Consider the following 21,549-nt stretch of genomic DNA (forward strand, 5'->3'; position numbering starts at 1 on the left):
GCGGCTATTTGGTGGCGATCCCCGGTAGCTGCGTCGTGGACCTGGAAGTCATTCGGCGGCGATCCCCGGTGACTGATTCGTGAGGACGCGACATGGAGGCCGTCATAAAGGTGATTTCGTCCGCGTGTAAGACCTATTGCGGGAAAACTTCTCCTTGTGGGAAAACATCTCCTTCTAAGAAGGAAATAGGGGCAATGTTGTCCCTTTTACAAAAGGAGGGACTGCTTATATCTCCCTCAGATTTGTATACCCCGGGGTCCTGGGATCTCATCACCGCAACGCTTTCTCAGCGGGCGATGGTGCTTGGGAAGTCAGGAGAGTTGAAAACCTGGGGGTTGGTCTTGGGGGCGCTGAAAACAGCGCGGGATGAACGGATTACATCTGAGCAGGCGAAGTTTTGGCAGGGTTTGGGGGGAGGAAAGGTGTCTCCCACAGATTCCACAATGAGACCACTTGTGGAGCCTCCAGATGGAGAGAAGAAGGACAAGATGCCCACGTGGCAAGACGCTAAGATGGCGCGCGGAGAGGCGACCGCGCCCAAGACCGCTGAGCGGATTGCGCCACAGGCTGCTGAAACATCCTGCAATTGTTGCAAGACAGATAACAGCTGCTCTTGCTCAATTTCTGCTCCTCCTTCTGCCCCCGCCGCCCCTCCTCCTTATGTGGGGAGCGGCTTGTATCCTTCTTTGGAGGGGTTGGGAGGGGCGGAGAAGGAGGGTGTGGCTATGTTATCAGCGGGGCGGGATGGTGTGCCCCGATGGGTTGGACAGAGGGCGGAGTCCGGGTGCTCTGGCTCAGCCCCTGGGCCGGCTTTAACTGATTGGGTTGGACAGAGGGCGGAGTCGGGGTGCTCTGGCTCAGCCCCTGGGCCGGCTTTAACTGATTGGGCAAGGATTAGGGAGGAACTTACAACAGAGAGCTCATCCGTAGTGGCAATGCCTGTGGTGATTAAAACAGAGGGACCGGCTTGGACCCCTCTGGAGCCAAAACTGATTACGCGATTGGCTGACACGGTCAGGACCAAGGGTTTACGATCTCCAGTCACTATGGCAGAGGTGGAAGCTCTTATGTCTTCCCCGCTGCTGCCGCATGATGTTACGAATCTTATGAGGGTTCTACTAGCTCCCGCCCAATATGCTTTGTGGGTGGATGCGTGGAGTATCCAGCTGCAGACGGTAGTGGCGGCAGCTACCCGGGACCCTCGACATCCCGCTAACGGTCAGGGGCGGGGGGAGCGGACTACTTTGGACCGCTTACGGGGTCTGGCGGATGGAATGACTGGGAACCCAGAGGGCCAGGCCGCACTTTTGAGACCGGGAGAGCTGGTTGCCATCACAGCGTCCGCTCTCCAAGCACTCAGAGAAGTTGCCCGGTTAGCGGAGCCTGCTGACCCTTGGGCAGACATTACACAGGGGCCATCGGAGTCCTTTGTGGACTTCGCTAATCGCCTCATAAAGGCGGTCGAAGGATCGGATCTCCCATCTTCGGCGCAGGCTCCTGTGATTATTGACTGTTTTAGGCAAAAGTCGCACCCGGATATTCAACGGCTCATACGGGCAGCACCATCCACATTAACGACACCCACTAATGTAGTAACTGATTCCGCGTTTGTTGCAAAAATGCTATTCAAGATGGGTAAGGAGGGGGTGCCGTCAACGACGGCCGCCTTCATCTTAGAAGATGCGCTGAGCCAGAGGACAGCCATGGTCGCAGTCCTTCATGTCCGCAGTCACTCCGATGTACCAGGGTTTTTTACAGAAGGAAATACTATGGCGGATACTCAGGCCGCCCTTCAGGCGTACCCATTGAGGGAAGCCAAAGACCTCCATACAGCCTTCCACATTGGGCCCCGTGCCCTATCTAGGGCATGTGCTATATCTAAGCAGCGGGCAAGGGAAGTGGTTCAGGCGTGTCCTTACTGCAATTCGGCCCCTGCAATGGAGGCTGGCGTTAACCCTAGGGGCCTGGGACCTTTACAGATATGGCAGACAGATTTTACACTGGAGACAAGAATGGCGCCACGTTCCTGGTTAGCCGTCACTGTAGACACTGCTTCGTCGGTGGTGGTGGCGACCCAACATTGTCGTGTAACATCGGCGGCAGCCCAGCAGCACTGGGCTACAGCCATTGCCGCGTTAGGAAAACCTAAGACAGTAAAAACAGACAATGGATCTTGCTTCACCTCAAAATCCACCCGAGAATGGTTGGAACGGTGGGGGATAGCGCATACAACGGGAATCCCTGGGAATTCCCAGGGTCAGGCCATAATAGAGCGGGCTAATCATCTCCTAAAAGATAAGATCCGTATACTCGCAGAAGGAGATGGCTTTATGCGAAGAATTCCTACAACAAAGCAGGGGGAGGTATTGGCAAAAGCATTGTATGCGTTGAATCATTTTGAGCGAGGTGAGAATACTAAGACCCCAATGCAGAAACATTGGAAGCCAACCATCCTCACCGAAGGGCCACCTGTCAAGGTACGCACAGAGACGGGTGAGTGGGAAAAGGGATGGAACATCCTGGTTTGGGGTCGGGGCTATGCCGCGGTCAAGAATGGGGAGACAGATAGAATTATCTGGATTCCCTCCAGAAAGGTTAAACCGGATGTAAGTCGCGGCAATGATTCCACAAAGAAAAATGAGGCGAGCCTTCCCTTTGCAGGCATTTCTGCTTGGACAACTAGGGATGAGAAAGGCGGACAAGAAACACCAGAAGAAGAAGTCCTCGAGAGAGATTGAGAAAGATCCGGAAAAGAAGCCCTTGCTGCCAACGAGAATGAACAGTATTACAATGGTTGTTTGTTTCTTGGTTCTGTTTGAAGTCATGGGAGCAGGTGCCGATACACATTTACTAGGTCAACCGGAAAACCTTTGGGTCACTTGGGCGAACCAAACAGGTCGACAGGACTTTTGTTTGGCCTTGCAGTCTGCTACCTCTCCTTTTAAAACCTGTTTAATTGGGTCGCCAGGGTACGAGACTCGGGAATTCAAGGCATATGTCAGAAATGTTTCTGCCTGTAATTATTCAGAGCCTGCAACTCAAAGTGCATGTTTAATCCATAGCCTCAATAGTTCTTTGCCATGGGACCCCCAGGAACTGGATTTACTGGGATCCCGCACGGTTAATAATGTAAATGGAACTAATACCACTTGCTTGCTGTTTGGTCCAGGTAGTACCTATGAAAAATTTGCGCACAATAATCTAAAACTACTAACCATTCATAGTCCTTATTTAGGTCAAGTTTGGACAAGTGTCTCTCCAAAAAATCGTGTTGCTTTTAATTGGTCTACTTATTGTGGAGGTAGTTTCTCGAAGGGAAATGCTTATGGCTTACGTTATACATCTAAAGGAGGGACTATAAGACAAGAGGTTTTACTAAATGATCAGTCAGCTAAAGCTTTGCCACCAGGCGTATTCCTGATTTGTGGGGACCGCGCATGGCACGGTATTCCGAGGAAGGCGGTGGGAGGACCATGTTACTTGGGAAAACTTACTATCTTGTCACCACAGATGAGACATTGGGTCAATATTACAAAGCGTACCCTGCAACGTAGAAGAAGATCAATTCACACTTTAACAGAGGACTGTGGGGATGAAGTTCGGTTGTGGGGCCCGACCGCTCGGATATTTGCCTCCATAATATTTCCAATTGGAACAGCTCAAGCCTTGAAGGAGATCGAGAGACTGGCTTGCTGGTCCGTTAAGCAGGCCAATTTAACAACTTCACTCCTCAGCGATTTATTAACGGACGTCGCAAGTGTTAGGCATGCGGTCCTGCAGAACCGAGCAGCTATTGATTTCCTGCTTTTGGCTCATGGCCATGGCTGTGAGGATATCGCAGGAATGTGCTGTTTTAATCTTAGTGACCACAGTGAATCCATACATAAGAAGTTGCAGCTTATGAAGGAACACGTCAACAAAATCGGCGTGGAAGAGGACCCAATTGGAGATTGGCTGCGTGGACTGTTCGGAGACATTGGGGGATGGACTGTGCATTTACTGAAGGGTCTGCTTTTGGGACTTATAATTATGTTGCTTCTGCTAGTATGTTTGCCTTGCTTCTTGCAAATTCTGTTAGGTTGCGCGCAACGGATGATTGATCGTACAATCAATTATCACATAGAGTATAGAAAGATGCAGAATAGCTTGTAAAGGAACGTGTAATAGGGTTGTAGAGGCTAGGCTATTTAGCGTATCGGGATGTAACGGGTTAAGGCTTGCCGGAGAGGACAATAGCATGTATAGGCGTAAAGCGGGGATTTCGGGATGTACGCGAGTAGAGTCCTCTCTGATTACAGTAGGGAAATTAATGCATCGGGAGGGGGAAATGTAGGCAGTGATCACGGAAAGATTCTGCCCACAAGGAATGTAGGGGGTGATCACAGAAAAATTCCGCCCTCAAGGGGTTGCCAATAGTAACCAGATAAGGGAGTAGTGCCAATTGTAACCAAATAAGGTAATAATGCCTGTAGCAGCTAGATAAGGAGGTAGTTACGCAAGCGCCTGAGGGGCGTAAACGAAACTATGGTAAACTATAAAAGTTGTTGTTACGAACAAATAAACGCCATTTTACCACCCACCACATTGGTGTGCACCGAGGTAAATGGACAGACCGATGAGTCCCTAACGATTGCGAACACCTGAATGAAGCCGACGGCGGGTCCGAAAGGCTTCAGTTTGGGGTTAGCGTTAGGGTTAGGGTTAAGGTATAGGGTTAGGGTTAGTGTTGGGTTAGGGTTAGGGTTTGATTTTGGGTTAGGGTTAGTGTTGTTTGGATTAGGGTTTGGTTTAGGGTTAGCATTAGTGTTTGTGTCTGGGTTAGGGTCAGGGTTAGGGTTTGGGTTAGTGTTAGTTTTAGGGTTAGTGTTAGGTTCAGGGTTAATGTTAGGGTTAGGTTTAGGGTTTGGTGTAGGGTTAGGGTAGGAATAGGGGTAGGTTTAGGGTTAGGGTATAGGTGAGGGTTAAGTTTAGGGTGTGGGTTAGGTTTATGGTTAGGGGTTAGGTGTTGTTGGTGTTGGGTTTGGGGATGGGTTTGCAGTTGGAGTTGGGTTAGGTTTAGGGTAGTGTTTGGGTTTGGGTTACTTTTTGAATTAGGGTCAGGGTATGGGTTAGGCTTAGGGTTAGGTTTACGGTTATGGGTTAGCGTTAGGTTTAGGGTTAGGGTAAGTGTAAGGTTTAGGGTTAGGGTGCAGACCACTGTTGGGGTTAACGTTAGTGTTAAGGTTAAGGTATAGGGTTAGGGTTAGGCTAAGATTTAGGCTTAGAGTAAGGGTGAGGGTTAGGTTTTGGTTTAAGTTTAAGTTTAAATATTTAGTTTTACAGTAAGTGTTACGGTATGTTTTAGGTTATTGGATAGGGTTAGGTGCACGATTGGATTTAGGGTTTGGTTTAGGGTTTGTGTTAGATTTAGGATTAGTGTTAGGGTTAGAGTAAGTGTTAGGGTAAAATTTTTAGTCTTACAATAAGTGTGAGGGAAGGATTTAGGTTATTTCATAGGGTTAGGTGAAGATTGGCTATAGTAATAAGGTTATGTTTAGATTTTGGAATAGTCTTAGGTTAAGGTTTTGGCTTAGGTTTAAGGTTTGGTTTAGGGTTGCGGTTAGGGTTAGGGTTACGGTTAGTGTTAAGGTTTATTTTAGGGTTAAGTAGTGTTAGGACTAGGTTTAGGTTTAGAATCACGGTAGGGGTTGGGTTTTATGTTAGGTTTAGAGCTTGAGTTAGGCTTAGGGCTTGAGCTAGGGTTAGAATTAGGGTGAAGATTAAGTTTTGGGTTCGGTTTGGTTTTGGGACAGGGTTACGTTTAGGGTTTGGTTTACTGTTAGGGTTAGGGTAGTGTTAAGGTTAGGGTTACGTTTAGGGTTAAGGTTAGGGTTAGTGTTATCTTTAGCGTAAAGGTTAGTTTAGGGTTAAGGTTAGGTTTAGAGTTAGGGTAAGGTTTAGTGTTAGGTTTCTAGATTAAGATTTATAGCAATTGTTAGGTTTAGGTTAGGGATTGAGTTATGGTTAGGGTTAGCGTGGGGTAAATAACTCCCAAGGATGGTACTTCACAAAGAAATAGTATCGATGATGGTATATTTTGAGTTGTTCTATATAGATAGTATACAAATAATAGAAAAGAGAAGGTGGCTCACCATCAGGATGATGAGGCTCGCAGGGGACTCCAGGTGGGAGGGATCTCTGAGAAGAGATGTTTTGGGATAGGGTAGGGTTAGGGATAGGTTAGGGGTTAGGATTAGTGTTAGGGTTAGTGTTTACAGATTCCAGATGTTTTACAGATTTAGTTTTAAAGTAAGTTTTATGTTATTGTATAGGGTTGGGTGTACAATTGGATTTAGTGTTAAGGTTAGGGTAAGTGTTAGTGTTAGGGTTGAAGAATTAGTCTTACAGTAAGTGTTAGGGAAGGATTTAGGTAATTTTAGTGGCTTCGGTGCAGATTAGCTTTAGTAATATTTTTATGTTTAGAATTTGGATTTGTGTTGGGGTAAGATTTTGGCTTAGGGTTAGGGTTAGGGTAAGGATTAGGGTTGGGGTTAGCGTTAGGGTTAGGGTTAAGGTATAGGGTTAGGGTCAGTGTTGGGTTAGGGTTAGGGTTTGATTTAGGGTTAGGGTTAGTGTTGTTTGGATTAGGGTTTGGTTTAGGGTTAGCATTAGTGTTTGGGTCTGGGTTAGGGTCAGGGTAGAGTTAGTGTTAAATTCTGGGTTAATGTTAGGGTTAGGGTTAGGGTTAGGTGTAGGGTTAGGGTTAGGGTTAGCATTGGTTTTGGGCTTCGGTTTAGGTTAAGTTATAGGGTAGTTGTTTGGTATAGGGTTAGTTTTAGGTTTAAAGAATAGAGGTAGTGTTAAATTTCTTGTGTACTGTATGGTAAGTTTGAGTGTTAGAGTGAAGGAAGGGTTAAGACCTGGATTTGTTTTGTGATTTGGTTAAGGTTCCAAAATAGGAATAGGAATAGTGTTTTGGACACGTTTAGTGCTTGTATTTGGCATAGGGAAAGACTGAGTTTAGTTGATTTTTAGTCCTAGAGTAAGGGATAGGGGTATGATCTGCTTTAGTGCTCGGTTTAGAGTTTTGGTTTGTAGTAGTGTTTGGGTTAGGGTGTTAGTGTTATGGTTAAAGCTAAGGTTACGTTTACGGTAAGGGTTAGGGTTTGGGATGGATTTTATGTTAGGGTTAGGATTTGATTTAATGTTTGCGTAAGGGACAGGGTTTGTTTGCATTTTATGAATAGATTTAGGATTGGGATTAGTTGGAATGTTATTGTTATTGTTAAAAACAAATTTGTGTTTGTTCCACTTGAGATAAAGCTCCGCATAAGTGTTGTTCATTGAACACACAAGTAATCTGTGACTGTACTCATTTCTCTTGTTTTAAAAATGTCACACGATCAGTCAAAGAAAAATGCTATCTGGAATGTAAAAGATCCTGACAACGAATTTCAAACATATTTCAACTTTAGTCAACATTACAAAGTAGTACTGACAAATTTTAAAACGTTCAAAATTAAATAAAAATGAAAAAAACTATTCCGCAACGTTTATAGATGTTTTTTGAGTGGTATACAATCTTACCTAATTTCTTCATCTAAGCATGTCAGAATCGGCTACAGTGCACGGCAGCAGGCTGATTCGCGTCTTTCTTCAGCGGCTCAAGCAGCAGAAAACGCGGTTGAAGCGTTTGGAGCGGAATCCGCGGTTAAGAGCGAGTCGAGTGTGACGTTCGTTGCCGACTCGGCTCAGTTTCGTACGGGCTCATCTGAGATGCTCCGGTGATTAAGTTTGTGGGAAGATATTCGTTCCGGTTCGACAGACACCAGAATCTGCGAGAGGAGCCAGCTTCACTCAAACTTCGCATCGACATTGCTAAGATCAGAAGAGCATACAATTTCGGGAAAGGAATCAGTAAATTTCGTGTGATTGAAAAATAAACGGGGAAAGACGATGATTCAGTGGTGAAAGAAAAAGACATCAAGAAATTTCAGAAAAAATGTATGAATACGTGGACGGATAGGATCGTCTGATGCAGACATATATTGCCGACGGTATCAAAGCACAAAGGGAACAGAATCTTTCCCCCACACTAAAATCGGGGTACTTCCCATCTCTATTGACAACGCCAGGATCGGATTCCTTCTTAAGTGTAACCACTGTTATGTTGGAGTCAGATCGCAACAGGCTGCGATTTAAAGCCGCTCTTCAGTGCACGGCAGCAGGCTGATTCGCGTCTTTCTTCAGCGGCTCAAGCAGCAGAAACGATGCGGTTTATGCGTTTCAAGCGGAATCCGCGGTTAAGAGCGAATCGAGTGTGACGTTCGTTGCCGACTCGGCTCAGTTTCGTACGGGCTCATCTGAGAGGCTCCGGTGATGAAGTTCGTGGGAAAATATTCGTTCCGGTTCGACAGACATCAGAATCTGCGAGAAAAGCCAGCTTCACTCAAATTTCGCATCTACATTGCTAATATCAGAAGAGCATACAGTTTTGGAATAGGAATCAGTAACGTCCGTGTGTGCGAAATGGAAACGGAGATTGACGAAGTTTAAAGAAGAAAAAGACATTAAAAAGTTTCTGAAATGACGTATGAAAACGTGGACGGAGATGAACGTCTGATGCAGACATACATTGCAGACTGTTGCAGAGCAGAAAGAGATCAAAATCTTTGCGCCACAGTAACACCGTGGTCCTCTCCATCTCTTCAAGCACGCCTGGAACGGAATCTGTCATAAGGGTAATCACTGAAATGTTCAAATCAGACCGCAGCAGGCTGCGATTTAAAGCTGCTCTTCAGCACACGGCAGCCGGCTGATGCGCTTCTTTCCTCAGCGGCTCAAGCAGCACAAACCGCGATTGAAGCGTTTCAAGCAGAATCCACAGTTAAGAGCGGTGCGAGTTTGAAGTTCGATGCCAATTCAGATCTTTTTCCTACGGGCTCATCTGCGATGCTCCGGTGACGAAGTTTATTGGGAAATATTCGATTTGGTTCGGCAGAAATCAGAATCTGCGAGAGGAGCCAGCTTCAGTCAAATTTCGCATCTACATTGATAAGATCAAAAGAGCATACAATTTCTGAAAAGGAATCAGTAATGTCCGTGTGACTGAAAAATAAACGGGGAGATACGATGATTCAGGGGGTAAGAAAAGGATAATAAAAAATTTCAGAAAAAAAGTATGAAAAAGTATGCAGAAATGAATGGCTGAAACAGACAAATATTGCAGACGGTAGCAGAGCAGAAAGGGAACAGAATCTTTCCCCCACACTAACATCGGGGTCCTCCTCATCACTATCGACAACGCCTGGAACGGATTCTGTCATAAGTGTAATCACTGTTATGTTCAAATCAGACCGCAGCAGGCTGCGGTTTAAAGCCGCTGTTCAGCGCACGGCAGCAGGCTGATTCGCGTCTTTCCTCAGAGGCTCAAGCAGCAGAAACCGCGATTGATGCGTTTCAAGCGGAATCCGCGGTTAAGAACGATTCGAGTGTGACGTTCGTTGCCGATTCGACTCAGTTTCGTACGGGCTCATCTGCGATTCTCCGGTGATGGTTATTAGGGAAGTATTCGGTCCGGTTCGATAGACATAAGAATCTCCGAGAGGAGCGACCTTCACTAAATTTCGCATCTACATTGCGAAGATCAGAAGAGCATACAATTTCGGGAAGGAATCAGTAAATTTCGTGTGATTGAAAAATAAACGGGGAGAGACGATGATTCAGTGGTGAAAGAAAATGAAATCAAGACATTTCAAAAAAAAAGTTTGAATACGTGGACGGATAAGATCGTTTGATGCAGACATATATTGCAGACGGTAGCAGAGCAGAAAAGGAACAGAATATTTCCCCCACACTAACATCGGGGTACTTCCCATCTCTATCGACAACGCCAGGATCGGATTCCTTCATAAGTGTAATCACTGTTATGTTGGAGTCAGACCGCAGCAGGCTGCGATTTAAAGCCGCTCTTCAGTGCACGGCAGCAGGCTGATTCGCGTCTTTCTTCAGCGGCTCAAGCAGCAGAAACGATGCGGTTGATGCGTTTCAAGCGGAATCCGCGGTTAAGAGCGATTCGAGTTTGACGTTCGTTGCCGACTCGGCTCAGTTTCGTACGGGCTCATCTGAGATGCTCCGGTGATGAAGTCTGTGGGAAAATATTCGTTCCGGATCGACAGACACCAGAATCTGCGAGAGGAGTCAGCTTCACTCAAACTTCGCATCTACATTGCTAAGATCAGAAGAGCATACAGTTTCGGGAAAGGAATCAGTAATGTCCGTGTGATTGAAAAATAAATGGGGAGATACGATGAATCGGGGGTAAGAAGTATGAAAAAGTAGACGGAAAGGAATGTATGATGCAGTCATACATTGCAGACGTGAACTATGCCTGGGCAGGGCGAAGCCAGAGGAAAACTCTGGTGGAGATCCGTAATGGTCCTGACGTGCAAATCGGTCGTCCGACCCGGGTATTGGGGCGAAAGACTAATCGTACCATCTAGTAGCTTGTTTCCTCCGAAGTTTCCCTCAGAATAGCTGGCGTTCTCGGTGCGAGGGCATTTTTACCCGGTAAAGAGAATGATTAGAGCGAGGTCTTGGGGCCGGAACGATCTCAACCTATTCTCAAACTTTCAATGGGTAAGACGCCCGTCTCGCTGGCGTGGAGCCGGGCCGTGGAATGCGAGCGCTCAGTGGGCCACTTTTGGTAAGCAGAACTGGAGCTGAGGGATATATTTTAAAATAAAATATTTTTTAATATATATATTTACATTTATATTTTTATATATAAAGCGCCTATCACCTGATTGATAAGCATTCTTTGGAACCATTCTGATGACAGGGGAAAGAACAGGAGTCAGCCTGTCAGTCCCTCAGCATTTCTATTTCCAACCAATTGAAAAAAATAAAAAACAATAAAAATAAAAAGCCACAAGACTATGCTACAAACCCGGCACACTGACCTTCAATACTGCTACTTCGTCAGGGCTGGAGGGAGACTTATTGTGAATGGCAACAGTTTGCACTGTGACACAACTACGCCCAGGTGCCTATGTTCACCTTTCATAGCAGAAAGGGAACAGAATCTTTCCCCCAGATTTGGAATTTCAAGATTTGAAAGGTTTTATAACCAGTATAAAAATTTCTAGAAAGTTCTAGGATTATGGTTAGGGTCAGGGTTATAGATTAGGGTTAGAGTGAAGGTTAGTATTAAGTTTAGGGTTAGGGTTACCTTGAGGGTTTAGGGTTAGGGTTGGGTTTAGGGGTATGGTTAGGGTTCGGTTTAGGGTTAGGGTTAGTGCTTGTGGTTGCTTTTGGGGTAGGGTTAGGAGTATGTCAATATTTAGGGATAGGATTAGTGTTAGCGCTTGTGGCTGGTTTTGGGGTAGGGGTAGGCTAAGGTTTAGGGATAGGATTATGGTTAGGGTTTGTAGTTGGGTTTGGTGTAGGCATAGTGCCAGTGTTAGGATTAGTGTTATGGTATAGGGTATGTGATTAAGGTTAGGGTTATTGTTGGGGTAAGGGTTAGGGTTAGGGTTTGTGCTTGTGGTTGCTTTTGAGGAAGGGTTAGGGTTAGGGTTAAGGTTAGGGTTAGGGGTTACAGGTTAGGGTTAGTCCTGGTGGTTGGTTTTGGGGTAGGGTTAGAGTTAGGGTTAGGGGTTAAAGGTATGGGTTTGAGTTGGGGTTGCTGTTGGTGTTAAGGATAGTGTTAGGGTTAGTGTTAGGGTTAGGATTTGGTTTAGAGTTCGGTTTTGGGTCAGGATTAGGGTTAGGGTTAGGCTTAGGGTTAGCGTAAGGCTTCAGGTTTAGGGTCATAGATTAGGGTTAGAATTAGGTTTAGTGTTAGGGTTAATATTAGGTTTGGGGTTAGGTTTTAGGGTTGGGGTTGTGTTTGTAGTTGCCTTTGGGGTTGGTGTTGGAGTTTGGGTTAGGGTTAGGGCTTGTGGTTGTGTTTTGTTGTGAGTAGGGGTAGTGGTAGGAGTAGGGTTAGTTTCGGTTTAGTGTTTGGATGTGGGTTCGAGTTAGGGTTAAAGTTACATTTTAGGGTTAGATTTAGGGTTAGGGTTAGGGTTAGTTGTAGTGGTTAGGGGATAGGTTTGGGGTTGGGATTAGGTTTGGGTTTGGTGTTGGGTTAGTGTTAGGTTTATGGTAAGAATGTTAGAATGTAGGGTTACGCTTAGGTTTAGGGTTAGAATGTAGGGTTACGGTTAGGTTTATGGTTAGGGCTTTGGGGTTAGTGTTGAGTTTGGGGTTAGGGTTAGGTTTTGTTTTATGGTTATGGTTATGGTTATAGTTAGGGCTAGGTTTTGGTTTAGAGTTAGGGTTTGGGTTAGGGTTTTGCGGTTACCGTTGGAGATGGAGTTGGTGTTAGGATGAGGGTTAGGGTTAGGTTTAGGGTTCGGGTTAGTTAGCGGTAGGGTTAGGGTTGGGGTTAATTTTAGGTTTAGTTTTAGGGTTAGGGTTAGGGTTTGAGTTTGGTCCTAGGGTTAGGGGCTAGTTTGGGCTTTTGCTAAGGGTTAGTGTTTCGGTTAGGATAAGGGGAAGGTTATGGGTTAAGGTTAGGGTTAGGGATAGGGTTTAGGCAGTTGTTTGGGGTTGGGGTTGGTGTTGGTGTTGGGGTTGTTTATAAAGGATATGGATATTGTATAGATAAGGGTTAGGATTAGGGTTAGTGTGAGGGTTAAGATTTGGGTTCGGTTTGGGTTTGGGATAGGGTTAGGGTTAGGTTTAGGGTTAATGTTAGGGTTTGTGTTAGCGTTAAGGTTAGGTTTCGAGTTAGTGTTGGGTATATAGTTTTAGATTTAAAGTAATTGTTAGGGTTAGGGCTTGAGTTAGGGTTAGGGTTAGGGTTAGAGTTAGTGTCGGGTATATAACTCCCAAGGACAGTTCTTCACAAAGAAATAGTATAGAGGATGGTCTATTTTGAGTTGTTCTATATCCATAGTATTCAAATAATACAAAAGAGAAGATGGCTCACCTTCAGGATTGTTATACTTGTGAAGAACAAAACACACCAATCGTTACCAACAGTAAAAGATTTATTGAGCAAGCAATAAACGACCGAAACATCACTGGGTGGCCGGGAGTCTCTACTCCACCAGAGGTGCGCAACGGGGCCCTCCCGATCCCACTTTTTATTGTTTCTTATCTCTGCATTCGTGTTTATCTTTCCCTTGCTGGGTTGCGCTGGCTCTTATGTGGGGTCGTTCTCTGCCACCTGGTAATTGAGATGAAAAGGGCCGTAGGCCTCTTCAACTTCGATCATGCGCACTTAAGAGGAGATTTTACCTTACTTTTCTTTTTTCGGTTTCTTAGAAGGTCACTGCTATCTGTTGTTCATTGTCCAATTGTTCATTGTTGTTAGAACTAAGCGCTGTGGCTCCAATTTGTACAAATTCCAAAGTTCTTAGACAAAACATTTATACATCTATTTTGAGACTTCTACAAACTACATAGTTTTCAGAAAGCAAAACACTGAAAAACACTGACACATCTGTCTCGAGTCGGTTTGATTAACAAATACAGCACTCATTTTTATCACAATCCCCCCTTTTCTTTTCTCTCATTTTGTTCATCAGACCATATCACTGCATTTTGAGGTAAAATATGTTCTTTTCCTTTCAATTGTTCCAGCAGTTTTACATTGCTGCAATTATCTTATTCAGTATTTTTGGTGTACTCATTTTCCAGAATGAATATCTTCAAGTTCTTTCTTAGCCCCCCTTTTTCTCCTCCTTTTTTTTTTTAATATATATATATATATATTTTGTTTTGTTTTGTTTTGTTTTCCATAGCCAATCTGAATTAAGTGAGAACGTTCTGAATACAGTGAGCACTTTCAGTATGGCTTCGTGAGGCCTTCCAGATTAGGAGACAAAAGTCAAGGTGATTTCACCTCGGAGGTCATTCTCATAGCCCCACTGCTGTACGCCTCTGCCTCCCTCTTTTGCTTAGAGCAGCGGGGTGTATGATCTTCTCGGCAGTAGTCATATTCTTCAGGGGATCCTCCTTTTTCCTTGCCTTATAAGTCTCCCCATTCTCTATCTATAATTCCTTTTTAAATTTTAGCCTCTTGATTGCTCACAGAACTATCTCCCAATTATCTTAAAAGGTATTCATAGGAAGAGTGAGTTCATAAATATTCATCATATAGAATGCACAATACATATACAATATACATATAAAGCATGCGATGACATGACTGAGTTATCTTATCTGTTAAAGGAAAAACAACAGTTTTACATTTTTCTTAGATCATCCAAAGTCTTGGACACCTTCCACTGGGGTTCTGTGGCATGCATTGATCCTTTCACTCGGCTTGCATGAGTCCATCCATGCTCAGCTGTCTGGATCGCTGTTTCTGTTGTTAATAAAACAAGAAAAGGTTCCTCCCATCGAGGAGTTAGAGACGATTCTTTCCATGTTTTAATTAAAACCTTATTTCCTGGACTGATTTGGTGTATTGCCATATCTAGTGGGGGCCGCTGTACCAACAGATTTTTCATTCACTTCTATAGTAAAGCTTTTAGCCTCTCTCTTTTTTTTTTTTTTTTTTTTTTTTTCAGGGACTATCAGCTCGTATTTCCTTTAGGATCAATAAGGCCGCTAAATTATTTCTCCTTATTTGAGCCAACAAGTACTACTGCGATTTTCTCTGGTTCTTTTATTTTCTTTAGGTTTAGAGTAAGTGTTAGGGTTAAAGTTTTAGTCTTACAGTAAGTGTTAGGGAAGGATTTAGATTATTTCATAGGGTTAGGTGAAGATTGGCTATAGTAATAAGGTTATGTTTAGATTTTGGAATAGTCTTAGGTTAAGGTTTTGGCTTAGGTTTAAGGTTTGGTTTAGGGTTGCGGTTAGGATTAGGGTTACGGTTAGTGTTAAGGTTTATTTTAGGGTTAGGGTAGTGTTAGGATTAGGTTTAGGTTTAGAGTCACGGTTGGGGTTGGGTTTTATGTTAGGTTTAGAGCTTGAGTTAGGCTTAGGGCTTGAGCTAGGGTTAGAATTAGGGTGAAGATTAAGTTTTGGGTTCGGTTTGGTTTTGGGATAGGGTTAGGTTTAGGGTTTGGTTTACTGTTAGGGTTAGGGTAGTGTTAAGGTTAGGGTTACGTTTAGGGTTAAGGTTAGGGTTAGTGTTATCTTTAGCGTAAAGGTTAGTTTAGGGTTAGTTAGGGTTAAGGATAGGTTTAGAGTTAGGGTAAGGTTTAGTGTTAGGTTTCTAGATTAAGATTTATAGCAATTGTTAGGTTTAGGTTAGGGATTGAGTTATGGTTAGGGTTAGCGTGGGGTAAATAACTCCCAAGGATGGTACTTCACAAAGAAATAGTATCGATGATGGTATATTTTGAGTTGTTCTATATAGATAGTATACAAATAATAGAAAAGAGAAGATGGCTCACCATCAGGATGATGAGGCTCGCAGGGGACTCCAGGTGGGAGGGATCTCTGAGAAGAGATGTTTTGGGATAGGGTAGGGTTAGGGATAGGTTAGGGGTTAGGATTAGTGTTAGGATTATTGTTAGGGTTAGTGTTTACAGATTCCAGATGTTTTACAGATTTAGTTTTAAAGTAAGTTTTATGTTATTGTATAGGGTTGGGTGTACAATTGGATTTAGTGTTAAGGTTAGGGTAAGTGTTAGTGTTAGGGTTGAAGAATTAGTCTTACAGTAAGTGTTAGGGAAGGATTTAGGTAATTTTAGTGGCTTCGGTGCAGATTGGCTTTAGTAATATTTTTATGTTTAGAATTTGGATTTGTGTTGAGGTAAGATTTTGACTTAGGGTTAGGGTTAGGGTAAGGATTAGGGTTGGGGTTAGCGTTAGGGTTAGGTAAGGTATAGGGTTAGGGTCAGTGTTGGGTTAGGGTTAGGGTTTGATTTAGGGTTAGGGTTAGTGTTGTTTGGATTAGGGTTTGGTTTAGGGTTAGCATTAGTGTTTGTGTCTGGGTTAGGGTCAGGGTTAGGGTTTGGGTTAGTGTTAGTTTTAGGGTTAGTGTTAGGTTCAAGGTTAATGTTAGGGTTAGGTTTAGGGTTAGGTGTTGTGTTAGATTTAAGGTTAGGGTTAGTGTTCATGTTAGGGTAAGGTTAGTTTTAGGGTTAGAGTTAATGTTAGGGTTAGGGTAAGGTTATGGTTAGGGTTCGGGTTAGGGTTAGAGTGAAGTTTGGAGTTAGGGTTGGGGTTGGGTATGGGATTAGGGTTGTTCGGATTAGGATTAGGGTTAGAGTTAGGGTTAGTATAAGGTTAGGGTTAGGGTTATGGCTTGGGTTAGGGTTAGGCTTAGGCTTAGGCTTAGGTTTAGGTTTACGTTTAGGGTTAGGATAAGGGTTGGGGTTGGGATTTGGGTTGGGTTTTGTTTGGGGTTGGGGTTTGGGTTAGTGTTAGGGTTAGCGTTAGGTTTAGATGTTATTGTTTGGGTTGGGGTTGTTGTTGGTGTTAGGGATAGGGTTGGGTCTGGTGTTGGGGGTTGGGGTTGTAGCTGAGGTAGTTGTTGGAGTTGGGTTAGGGTTAGGGCTTAGGGTTAGGATTAGGGTTAGGGTTAGAGTAAGGATTAGGTTTGGGTGTAGGCAGTGATCACGGAAAGATTCTGCCCACAAGGAATGTAGGGGGTGATCACAGAAAAATTCCGCCCTCAAGGGGTTGCCAATAGTAACCAGATAAGGGAGTAGTGCCAATTGTAACCAAATAAGGTAATAATGCCTGTAGCAGCTAGATAAGGAGGTAGTTACGCAAGCGCCTGAGGGGCGTAAACGAAACTATGGTAAACTATAAAAGTTGTTGTTACGAACAAATAAACGCCATTTTACCACCCACCACATTGGTGTGCACCGAGGTAAATGGACAGACCGATGAGTCCCTAACGATTGCGAACACCTGAATGAAGCCGACGGCGGGTCCAAAAGGCTTCATCTGGTGACCCCGACGTGATAATTAGGGAATAGTGGTCGGGCCACAGGCGGCGTGGCGTTCCTGCTCTCTTCCGTCTCCCTTGGGGAAGGAGATGATGACCCTCGGCTAGAGGGGGCTGCGGCTTACGAGAGTGGAAGCTGGGTAGCGTCGGAGGGGTCTCTAAGCGCGCTAGAGCCCGTGAACCTGCCGAGGACCCAGGCGGCTATTTGGTGGCGATCCCCGGTAGCTGCGTCGTGGACCTGGAAGTCATTCGGCGGCGATCCCCGGTGACTGATTCGTGAGGACGCGACATGGAGGCCGTCATAAAGGTGATTTCGTCCGCGTGTAAGACCTATTGCGGGAAAACTTCTCCTTGTGGGAAAACGTCTCCTTCTAAGAAGGAAATAGGGGCAATGTTGTCCCTTTTACAAAAGGAGGGACTGCTTATATCTCCCTCAGATTTGTATACCCCGGGGTCCTGGGATCTCATCACCGCAACGCTTTCTCAGCGGGCGATGGTGCTTGGGAAGTCAGGAGAGTTGAAAACCTGGGGGTTGGTCTTGGGGGCGCTGAAAACAGCGCGGGATGAACGGATTACATCTGAGCAGGCGAAGTTTTGGCAGGGTTTGGGGGGAGGAAAGGTGTCTCCCACAGATTCCACAATGAGACCACTTGTGGAGCCTCCAGATGGAGAGAAGAAGGACAAGATGCCCACGTGGCAAGACGCTAAGATGGCGCGCGGAGAGGCGACCGCGCCCAAGACCGCTGAGCGGATTGCGCCACAGGCTGCTGAAACATCCTGCAATTGTTGCAAGACAGATAACAGCTGCTCTTGCTCAATTTCTGCTCCTCCTTCTGCCCCCGCCGCCCCTCCTCCTTATGTGGGGAGCGGCTTGTATCCTTCTTTGGAGGGGTTGGGAGGGGCGGAGAAGGAGGGTGTGGCTATGTTATCAGCGGGGCGGGATGGTGTGCCCCGATGGGTTGGACAGAGGGCGGAGTCCGGGTGCTCTGGCTCAGCCCCTGGGCCGGCTTTAACTGATTGGGTTGGACAGAGGGCGGAGTCGGGGTGCTCTGGCTCAGCCCCTGGCCGGCTTTAACTGATTGGCAAGGATTAGGGAGGAACTTACAACAGAGAGCTCATCCGTAGTGGCAATGCCTGTGGTGATTAAAACAGAGGACCGGCTTGGACCCCTCTGGAGCCAAAACTGATTACGCGATTGGCTGACACGGTCCAGGACCAAGGTTTACGATCTCCAGTCACTATGGCAGAGGTGGAAGCCTCTTATGTCTTCCCCGCTGCTGCCGCATGATGTTACGAATCTTATGAGGGTTCTACTAGCTCCCGGCCCAATATGCTTTGTGGGTGGATGCGTGGAGTATCCAGCTGCAGACGGTAGTGGCGGCAGCTACCCGGGACCCTCGACATCCCGCTAACGGTCAGGGGCGGGGGGGGAGCGGACTACTTTGGACCGCTTACGGGTCTGGCGGATGGAATGACTGGGAACCCAGAGGGCCAGGCCGCACTTTTGAGACCGGGAGAGCTGGTTGCCATCACAGCGTCCGCTCTCCAAGCACTCAGAGAAGTTGCCCGGTTAGCGGAGCCTGCTGACCCTTGGGCAGACATTACACAGGGGCCATCGGAGGTCCTTTGTGGACTTCGCTAATCGCCTCATAAAGGCGGTCGAAGGATCGATCTCCCATCTTCGGCGCAGGCTCCTGTGATTATTGACTGTTTTAGGCAAAAGTCGCACCCGGATATTCAACGGCTCATACGGGCAGCACCATCCACATTAACGACACCCACTAATGTAGTAACTGATTCCGCGTTTGTTGCAAAAATGCTATTCAAGATGGGTAAGGAGGGGGTGCCGTCAACGACGGCCGCCTTCATCTTAGAAGATGCGCTGAGCCAGAGGACAGCCATGGTCGCAGTCCTTCATGTCCGCAGTCACTCCGATGTACCAGGGTTTTTTACAGAAGGAAATACTATGGCGGATACTCAGGCCGCCCTTCAGGCGTACCCATTGAGGGAAGCCAAAGACCTCCATACAGCCTTCCACATTGGGCCCCGTGCCCTATCTAGGGCATGTGCTATATCTAAGCAGCGGGCAAGGGAAGTGGTTCAGGCGTGTCCTTACTGCAATTCGGCCCCTGCAATGGAGGCTGGCGTTAACCCTAGGGGCCTGGGACCTTTACAGATATGGCAGACAGATTTTACACTGGAGACAAGAATGGCGCCACGTTCCTGGTTAGCCGTCACTGTAGACACTGCTTCGTCGGTGGTGGTGGCGACCCAACATTGTCGTGTAACATCGGCGGCAGCCCAGCAGCACTGGGCTACAGCCATTGCCGCGTTAGGAAAACCTAAGACAGTAAAAACAGACAATGGATCTTGCTTCACCTCAAAATCCACCCGAGAATGGTTGGAACGGTGGGGGATAGCGCATACAACGGGAATCCCTGGGAATTCCCAGGGTCAGGCCATAATAGAGCGGGCTAATCGTCTCCTAAAAGATAAGATCCGTATACTCGCAGAAGGAGATGGCTTTATGCGAAGAATTCCTACAACAAAGCAGGGGGAGGTATTGGCAAAAGCATTGTATGCGTTGAATCATTTTGAGCGAGGTGAGAATACTAAGACCCCAATGCAGAAACATTGGAAGCCAACCATCCTCACCGAAGGGCCACCTGTCAAGGTACGCACAGAGACGGGTGAGTGGGAAAAGGGATGGAACATCCTGGTTTGGGGTCGGGGCTATGCCGCGGTCAAGAATGGGGAGACAGATAGAATTATCTGGATTCCCTCCAGAAAGGTTAAACCGGATGTAAGTCGCGGCAATGATTCCACAAAGAAAAATGAGGCGAGCCTTCCCTTTGCAGGCATTTCTGCTTGGACAACTAGGGATGAGAAAGGCGGACAAGAAACACCAGAAGAAGAAGTCCTCGAGAGAGATTGAGAAAGATCCGGAAAAGAAGCCCTTGCTGCCAACGAGAATGAACAGTATTACAATGGTTGTTTGTTTCTTGGTTCTGTTTGAAGTCATGGGAGCAGGTGCCGATACACATTTACTAGGTCAACCGGAAAACCTTTGGGTCACTTGGGCGAACCAAACAGGTCGACAGGACTTTTGTTTGGCCTTGCAGTCTGCTACCTCTCCTTTTAAAACCTGTTTAATTGGGTCGCCAGGGTACGAGACTCGGGAATTCAAGGCATATGTCAGAAATGTTTCTGCCTGTAATTATTCAGAGCCTGCAACTCAAAGTGCATGTTTAATCCATAGCCTCAATAGTTCTTTGCCATGGGACCCCCAGGAACTGGATTTACTGGGATCCCGCACGGTTAATAATGTAAATGGAACTAATACCACTTGCTTGCTGTTTGGTCCAGGTAGTACCTATGAAAAATTTGCGCACAATAATCTAAAACTACTAACCATTCATAGTCCTTATTTAGGTCAAGTTTGGACAAGTGTCTCTCCAAAAAATCGTGTTGCTTTTAATTGGTCTACTTATTGTGGAGGTAGTTTCTCGAAGGGAAATGCTTATGGCTTACGTTATACATCTAAAGGAGGGACTATAAGACAAGAGGTTTTACTAAATGATCAGTCAGCTAAAGCTTTGCCACCAGGCGTATTCCTGATTTGTGGGGACCGCGCATGGCACGGTATTCCGAGGAAGGCGGTGGGAGGACCATGTTACTTGGGAAAACTTACTATCTTGTCACCACAGATGAGACATTGGGTCAATATTACAAAGCGTACCCTGCAATGTAGAAGAAGATCAATTCACACTTTAACAGAGGACTGTGGGGATGAAGTTCGGTTGTGGGGCCCAACCGCTCGGATATTTGCCTCCATAATATTTCCAATTGGAACAGCTCAAGCCTTGAAGGAGATCGAGAGACTGGCTTGCTGGTCCGTTAAGCAGGCCAATTTAACAACTTCACTCCTCAGCGATTTATTAACGGACGTCGCAAGTGTTAGGCATGCGGTCCTGCAGAACCGAGCAGCTATTGATTTCCTGCTTTTGGCTCATGGCCATGGCTGTGAGGATATCGCAGGAATGTGCTGTTTTAATCTTAGTGACCACAGTGAATCCATACATAAGAAGTTGCAGCTTATGAAGGAACACGTCAACAAAATCGGCGTGGAAGAGGACCCAATTGGAGATTGGCTGCGTGGACTGTTCGGAGACATTGGGGGATGGACTGTGCATTTACTGAAGGGTCTGCTTTTGGGACTTATAATTATGTTGCTTCTGCTAGTATGTTTGCCTTGCTTCTTGCAAATTCTGTTAGGTTGCGCGCAACGGATGATTGATCGTACAATCAATTATCACATAGAGTATAGAAAGATGCAGAATAGCTTGTAAAGGAACGCGTAATAGGGTTGTAGAGGCTAGGCTATTTAGCGTATCGGGATGTAACGGGTTAAGGCTTGCCGGAGAGGACAATAGCATGTATAGGCGTAAAGCGGGGATTTCGGGATGTACGCGAGTAGAGTCCTCTCTGATTACAGTAGGGAAATTAATGCATCGGGAGGGGGAAATGTAGGCAGTGATCACGGAAAGATTCTGCCCACAAGGAATGTAGGGGGTGATCACAGAAAAATTCCGCCCTCAAGGGGTTGCCAATAGTAACCAGATAAGGGAGTAGTGCCAATTGTAACCAAATAAGGTAATAATGCCTGTAGC

At 45.8% G+C, this 21,549-nt stretch overlaps 2 protein-coding genes across 2 annotated transcripts; both read left to right on the forward strand.

Annotated features, from left to right (window-relative positions):
• Nucleotides 1-2,823: 2,823 nt before the first annotated feature.
• On the forward strand, nt 2,824-4,152 carry LOC136057420 (MLV-related proviral Env polyprotein-like). Its single transcript, XM_065750140.1, has 2 exons — nt 2,824-2,833; nt 3,350-4,152. The coding sequence occupies exons 1-2, from the start codon at nt 2,824-2,826 to the stop codon at nt 4,150-4,152; spliced, it is 813 nt and encodes a 270-aa protein (XP_065606212.1).
• Nucleotides 4,153-19,899: 15,747 nt separating this feature from the next.
• Nucleotides 19,900-21,165, forward strand: LOC136057421 (MLV-related proviral Env polyprotein-like; the record flags this gene model as incomplete). The annotated part of the gene is made up of 2 exons (XM_065750141.1): nt 19,900-19,909; nt 20,426-21,165. Coding segments are annotated over exons 1-2 (750 nt in total), but the record flags the coding sequence as incomplete, so codon positions are not given.
• Between the last annotated feature and the right edge of the window lie 384 nt (nt 21,166-21,549).

Source organism: Cyrtonyx montezumae, unplaced genomic scaffold (genome assembly GCF_038088225.1).
Source record: "Cyrtonyx montezumae isolate F1298 unplaced genomic scaffold, pur_monq_1.0 scaffold_65, whole genome shotgun sequence".
Lineage (NCBI taxonomy): Eukaryota > Metazoa > Chordata > Aves > Galliformes > Odontophoridae > Cyrtonyx > Cyrtonyx montezumae.